A 7,500-nucleotide genomic window follows, 5' to 3' on the forward strand; every position below is an offset into this window, starting at 1 on the left:
CCTTAAGTCCGGCTGGAAATCGGGAGAAATTCGGGAGAATGGTTGTCCCGGGACTGAAATTCGGGAGTCTCCCGGAAAATTCGGGAGGGTTGGCAAGTATGGCATCTACATCAACTATATGATTTGCCTGAGTAGCTGGACAGGACAAAAAACAAAAAAATGTTCGATACTTTCTTTAAAATTGCATACAGGAAGTTACGCAGTCACAAACTCAGTGATATCAAGAACACAAAACTTTGCTGAAAACACAACATTCTCGGTGGAGTTAACTTAAATACCGTATTTTTCGGACTATAAGTCGCAGTTTGGCCGGGGGTGCGACTTATACTCAGGAGCGACTTATGTGTGAAATTATTAACACATTACCGTAAAATATCAAATAATATTATTTAGCTCATTCACGTAAGAGACTAGATCAGTGGTTCTTAACCTTGTTGGAGGTACCGAACCCCACCAGTTTCATATGCGCATTCACCGAACCCTTCTTTAGTGAAAAATAAAATGTAGGTTTTTTTTTCAAATTAAAGACAAAGTTATATGTTTTTGGTAACACTTTAGTATCCATCCATCCATCCATTTTCTACCGCTTATTCCCTTTGGGGTCGTATGGGGAACATATTCTAAGTAACAAAGACTTAATTTAGAGTTATTTGGTTAGGGTTAGGGTTAGAAGGTTAGGGCCAGGGTTAGAGGATTAGGGTTATAATAAGGCCATGCCGAATAAGGCATTAATAAGTACTTAATAATGACTAGTTAAGAGCCAATATGTTACTAATTTGCATGTTAATAAGCAACTAATTAATGGTGAATATGTTCCCCATACTAAAGTGTTACCATGTTTTTTAACTGGTGCACAAAATGAACCGTGCATGAACGTCACCTTGTTCAAACAACAAAACCAACCCAGTGCATAAACTCACAACAAATTACACACCTGCAAATCAGTCTGACTTCTGCTGTTGCCGTATCCGTAATACGCCGATAGGGAGAAGTATTTATTTATACGATGAGTTGGGTGTGTCTTGACCTCCGCCAAACCCCTGAGCCCAACTCACCGAACCCCTAGGGTTCCATCGAACCCAGGTTAAGAACCACTGGACTAGACGTATAAGATTTCATAGCATGTTCTATATATTATAGTTATTTGAATGACTCTTACCATAATATGTTACGTTAACATACCAGGCACATTCTTAGTTGGTTATTTATGCCTCATATAACGTACACTTATTCAGCCTGTTGTTCACTATTCTTTATTTACTTTAAATTGCCTTTCAAATGTCTATTCTTGGTGTTGGGTTTTATCAAATAAATTTCCCCAAAAAATGCGACTTATACTCCAGTGCGACTTGTGTTTTTTTTCCTTCTTTATTATGCATTTTCGGCCCGTGCGACTTATACTCCGGAGCGAAAAATATGGTACTTGCAACATATTGTTGTCGCTGAATAATTTGCATTGTTACTGTTTTGGTATGGCAATGCTCTAAATATGTCATTCTGTATAAGCACTATTTAAAAAAAAAAAAAATGCATTGTTTTTCTGTCAGAGTTGACATCCATCGGAAGGAAAATGCAGGAGCGGCAGAGAAGCCGATCACCATCCACTCCTCTCCTGAAGGCTGCTCCTCGGCCTGTCGCATGATCCTGGACATCATGCAGAAGGAAGCCAACGAGACCAAGACGTGAGTCTTAATGAAATTCACATTGGCGGCAGCACGGCGAGCCTGCAGGAGATTAGCCATAACGTCTGCAGGCTGTAATCTTATCCTTTAACCTGCCTGCACACCTTTTAATCTCAGGGTGCATTCTCCCCCTGCGTGGACCACTAACACAGAAAACACTCACACGGGCCAACACGTGACGGCGGCTTAGTGGTAAAGAAAGACGGCCAACATTTCTAATTGGGTTTGACACTTTGAACGGTGCTTGTCTAACCCTGGAAGGAGCTTCGGTCAGATCTGACCATCTGAACCGGGAGTCCTAAATATGCGGCCTGCTAAAGCCTTTTGTGCGGCCCACCGAAATGAAACCATGCAGTTTTACAGACCACTGCTTACTATTTAAATGTATTATGAGTGGCTTTATAGCTCAATGGGTAATGACAAGTATTTTATAATTAAATGTATTTTATGTTCATATTTTCCTCTGTTGGGTTTGGACTAATTTAATTACATCATAATTAAATCCATTATAACACAAATCATTCAATATAAATAATACTAGAAGTAGTTATGTCCCGATACCAATATTTTGGTACCGGTACTAAATTGTATTTTGATACTTTCCTAAATAAAGGGGACCACAAAAAATTGTACTATTGGCTTTATTTTAACAAGAAATCTTAGATTACATTAAACATATGTTTTTTTATTGCAAGATTGTCCTTAAATAAAATAGTGAACATACAAGACAACTTGTCTTTTAGTAGTAAGTAAGCAAACAAAGGCTCCTAATTTTTCTGCTGACGTATGCAGTAACATATTGTGTCATTTATCATTCTATTATTTTGTCAAAATTATTCAGGACAAGTGGTAGAAAATGAATTATTAATCTACTTGTTCATTTACTGTTAATGTCTGCTACATGTTCCATTTACACTTCTGTTAAAATGTAATAATCACTTATTCTGCTGTTGTTGGATGCTTTACATTAGTTTTGGATGATACCACAAATTTGGGTATCAATCCGATACCAAGTAGTTACAGGATCATACATTGGTCATATTCAAAGTCCTCATGTGTCCAGGGAAATATTTCCTGAGTTTATAAACATAATATAATTTTTTTTTAAACGAAAAAAGATTTTGTGATGCTAAAAAATATCGATGTAATCATAGTAGTATCGACTAGATACACTCCTGTACTTGGTATCATTACAGTGGATATTAGATGTAGATCCACCAATGGCGTTTGTTTACATTGTGACGCCGGTGAGCTATGGTGTGTAGTGAAGCATGTTTAGCTATTCCTCATCCTGCAGTGATAATGATACTTGTAAGAAACTTACTTTATTTGTCGCCATGGAGGCGAGGATTAGTGATTTTGAAGTAGCTAAAACACTGCAGATGAACTTTAACCGCCAGCTAGCTCGCTAGCCATGTCTTAAAGCACCTCTTCCTGAGGGCGTTTCAGTGTTATAACTTCACCTTTATCGTTAGTTTTTAAGCCAAAATGCGTCCGTTCTCCCTGTTCTGTCCACACACTGTGTCTGCTTGTAAGTACTCCGTGATTGTGCGCTGCCGAACATGCTCCCCTGCTCATAAAACCCGCGATGTCACGAAGTGGACCGGTACTTTTTAGAGGCGGTATAGTACCGAATATGATTAATTGGTATTGCGGTACTATACTAGTACCGGTATACCGTACAACCCCAGCTAGAAGTGACTATCACTGAATCAATTACAACATTATTATAATTATGATTATTATTAATATCAATATTATCAACAGCTGTAAAAATATGAAAAGTTTAACATTGCCGTTTCTACTATGCAGTCCGTTTCATCACTATAACATTGCATAACATACACCTGTAGGTTGTGTTGGTTCTTATCATGCGTCTTTTTCTTACATGTGTAGGACGGAGGACATCCCTCTCAAAATCCTGGCCCACAACAGCCTGGTGGGCCGCCTCATTGGGAAGGAGGGCCGTAATCTGAAGAAAATCGAGGAGGAGACCGGGACCAAGATAACCATCTCCTCGTAAGTCCCGTGCTGTTCACACAATGAGAGGTTGAGAGAAATGGCATTATGGAAATTGTAGGATGTGTATATATAGGACTTGATCTACTGAGATCCTAAGCACACATGTTAAGTAGCACGTGCAAACTGTACTGTATACAAAAGCCAAAACCAGTGAAGTTGGCACGTTGTGTAAATGGTAAATAAAAACAGAATACAATGATTTGCAAATCCTTTTCAACTTATATTCAATTGAATAGACTGCAAAGACAAGATATGTAATGTTCCAACTGAGAAACTTTTTTTTTTTTTTGCAAATAATCATTAACTTAGAATTTAATGGCAGCAACACATTGCAAACAAGTTGGCACATTGGCCTTTTTACCACTGTGTTACATGGCCTTTCCTTTTAACAACACTCAGTAAACGTTTGGGAACTGAGACCAATTTTTTTAAGCTTTTCAGGTGGAATTCTTTCCCATTCTTGCTTGATGTACAGCTTAAGTTGTTCAACAGTCCGGGGTCTCCGTTGTGGTATTTTAGGCTTCATAATGCACCACACATATTCAATGGGAGACAGGTCTGGACTACAGGCAGGCTAGTCTAGTACCCGCATTCTTTTACTATCAAACCATGCTGTTGTAACACGTGGCTTGGCGTTGTCTTGCTGAAATAAGCAGGGGCGTCCATGAAAAAGACGTGGCTTGGATGGCAACATATGTTGCTCCAAAACCTGTATGTACCTTTCAGCATTAATGGTGCCTTCACAGATGTGTAAGTTACCCATGCCTTGGGCACTAATACACCCCCATACCATCACAGATCCTGGCTTTTGAACTTTGCGCCTATAACAATCCGGATGGTTCTTTTCCTCTTCATCCACAGTTTCCAAAAACAATTTGAAATGTGGACTCGTCCGACCACATAATACATTTCCACTTTGCATCAGTCCATCTTAGATGAGCTCAAGCCCAGCAAAGCCGTTTTTGGGTGTTGTTGATAAATGGCTTTCGCTTTGCATAGTAGAGTTTTAACTTGCACTTACAGATGTAGCGACGAACTGTAGTTACTTACAGTGGTTTTCTGAAGTATTCCTGAGCCTATGTGGCGATATCCTTTACACACTGATGTCGCTTTTTGATGCAGTACCGCCTGAGGGGTCAAAGGTCCGTAATATCATTGCGTACGTGCAGTAATTTCTCCAGATTCTCTGAACCCTCTGATGATATTACGGACTGTAGATGGTGGGTGAAATCCCTAAATTCCTTGCAATAGCTTGTTGAGAAATGTTGTTCTTAAACTGTTCAACAATTTGCTCACGCATTTGTTCACAAAGTGGTGACCCTCGCCCCATCCTTGTTTGTGAATGACTGAGCATTTCATGGAAGCTTCTTTTATACCCAATCATGGCACCCACCTGTTCCCAATTAGCCTGTTCACCTGTGGGATGTTCTAAATAAGTATTTGATGAACATTTCTCAACTTTCTCAGTCTTTTTTGCCACTTGTGCCAGCTTTTTTGAAACATGTTGCAGGCATCAAATTCTAAATGAGCTAATATTTGCATAAAATAACGTTCATTGTATTCTGTTTTTATTTACGATTTACACAACGTGCCAACGTCATATTAATCACACAAATCTTTACTAGATCAGGCCCAATATATCTTGAGAAAAACCTAAAAAAAAATGTATACTCTGGCCAAATAAGGTTTCTTTTAGGTGGAAATTACACATTTTTGGGGGGATTTGGGAGAAAACCAGAGAAAACCCACAAGCTCTACACAGAGATGCCTTTCATCTCCTGACTGTAAGGCCAACATGGACCTTTGGTAGCCCGAAATCAGAAAATATTATGTACAAAATGTTAAAAAAAATACCTAATAAAAATTGTGAAAATAATAGATTGATATTGCATAACACAACTTAGTCTTTTGCACAGTTCTTGTCTCATCCCCTATAAAATACACCAATTCAATTAATATTTATTGCGTGATTAAGCTGCGTTTATACATGATTAATGCGACCATTTTTGTGATTACCGTATTTTCCGGACCATAGGGCGCACCGGATTATAAGGCGCACTGCCGATGAGCAGGTCTAGTCAGGTCTATTTTCATACAAAAGGCGCACCGGATTATAAGGCGCATTAAAGGGTCATATTTTTTATTTTTTTCTAAATATAAAACACTATCTTGTGGTCAACGTAACATGTAATGGTGGTTCTTTGATCAAAATGTTGCATAGATGATGTTTTACAGACCATCTTCAAGCCGCTTTCTGACAGGCTCTTCCGGATGCGCCGTTTTGTGGGCGGTCTTATTTACGTGGCTCACCTTCGGCAGCGTCTTCTCCCCGTCATCTTTGTTGTAGCGGTGTAGCGTGCAAGGACTGGAGTGGAAGAAGTGTCAAAAGATGGAGCTAACTGTTTTAATGACATTCAAACTTTACTTCAATCAATAGCGGAGCAGCATCTCCTCATCCGGAAACAACAACACAGAAAATGTGTCCCGTGAAAAACCGTCCGACCGGAACTCTCTAATAACTAAAGTTCCTTGGGTGAATAATGTAAACTCACTACACCGGTATGTTTTAGCACTTTCATGGCGAGTTTACTGACAGATATAAGTAAGAACTTTACACTACTTTATATTAGAAATGGCAACAGCGGAGAATGAATGTCCCATAACAAGATGATAGAAAAAAGACGCTTATCAACTACGGTGTCGCCACGGACTGCAAAGGCGAACGCGCGCAATTTTTCAGGACTTATGCAGATCCCAAATACAGATCAGCAGGTACCAGAAGGTAAAAAAAAGTTGCTTTTGCATAATATTGCGAAACAAAACGCCAGATAATATGTCTTACCTTATACACACACCATAATAATACTCGTATGTTTAATGCGCCGACAATCCACCAAGCCGAGCGGCTTCATAACTTACCAAATTCGTACTAAAACATTTTGATAGATTTTTGAGCGCCGTGTGTAATGTTCTATATTTTCTATGGAATATATAACATTTTGGTGTTGTTTACTTGAGTCATATCGCAGTCTACATGTATCTCTTATGTGTGACTGGTCACACTTATCATTTCACCATGTTCCAAATAAAATAGCTTTGAGGTCAGTAAGCACAACCAAAATAATTCCGTACATTAGTCGCATCGGGTTATAAGGCGCACTGTCGAGTTTTGAGGGAAAAAAAGGATTTTAAGTGCGCCTTTATAGTCCGGAAAATACGGTACTGGAAGTGGATTTTGCTTAATACAATGTTTATTATTTTTGCAACATGGTTGTTAACGTTAAGGATTATGTTCATGTCTGTTGTTGTGTACAATTGAAGCAATACTGCTAGTTTGATGATTCATTTTGTTTGGCCTATTAACACTGTCGATTTTCGAGAAAACGAAAGGATTTTAAGTGCGCCTTATAGTCCGAAAAATACGGTATGTTATTAGCATGTTAATATTCATTACCAGCACCCACGCCTTGTCAAAATTTCCGCAAACTTGTCCAAATCTTTTTTCTAAAATGTTTTTGTTTATTACATTTTTTATGTCATGAAAGTTTTATACCTTTGATGTTATTAACCTTTTATATTTATGTTATTAAAATGTTAATATTCATAACCAGCCCCCACCTCGTCAACATTTTCGAAAGTTTCGAGGTCGGTAAGCACAACCAAAATAGTTTCGTACATAAGGCGCACCGGGTTATAAGGCGCACTGTGGAGTTTTGAGGGAAAAAGAAAGGATGTTAAGTGCGCCTTATAGTCTGAAAAATACGGTATGTTATTAACATGTTAATATTCATTACAA

The 7,500-nt window shown here is 38.6% G+C and overlaps 1 protein-coding gene across 3 annotated transcripts in view; it reads left to right on the top strand.

The window, feature by feature from the left end:
• igf2bp2a (insulin-like growth factor 2 mRNA binding protein 2a) overlaps positions 1 to 7,500 on the top strand; it is a 143,592-nt gene that overhangs the window by 110,447 nt on the left and 25,645 nt on the right. For all 3 annotated transcript variants that reach the window (XM_061971512.1, XM_061971513.1, XM_061971514.1), the window contains exons 7-8: positions 1,548 to 1,682; positions 3,579 to 3,701. In XM_061971512.1, the coding sequence (XP_061827496.1) occupies positions 1,548 to 1,682; positions 3,579 to 3,701 (258 nt within the window). The remainder of the gene's footprint in view (positions 1 to 1,547; positions 1,683 to 3,578; positions 3,702 to 7,500) is intronic.

This window comes from Nerophis lumbriciformis, linkage group LG13, assembly GCF_033978685.3.
Source record: "Nerophis lumbriciformis linkage group LG13, RoL_Nlum_v2.1, whole genome shotgun sequence".
In the NCBI taxonomy this organism is placed as follows: domain Eukaryota; kingdom Metazoa; phylum Chordata; class Actinopteri; order Syngnathiformes; family Syngnathidae; genus Nerophis; species Nerophis lumbriciformis.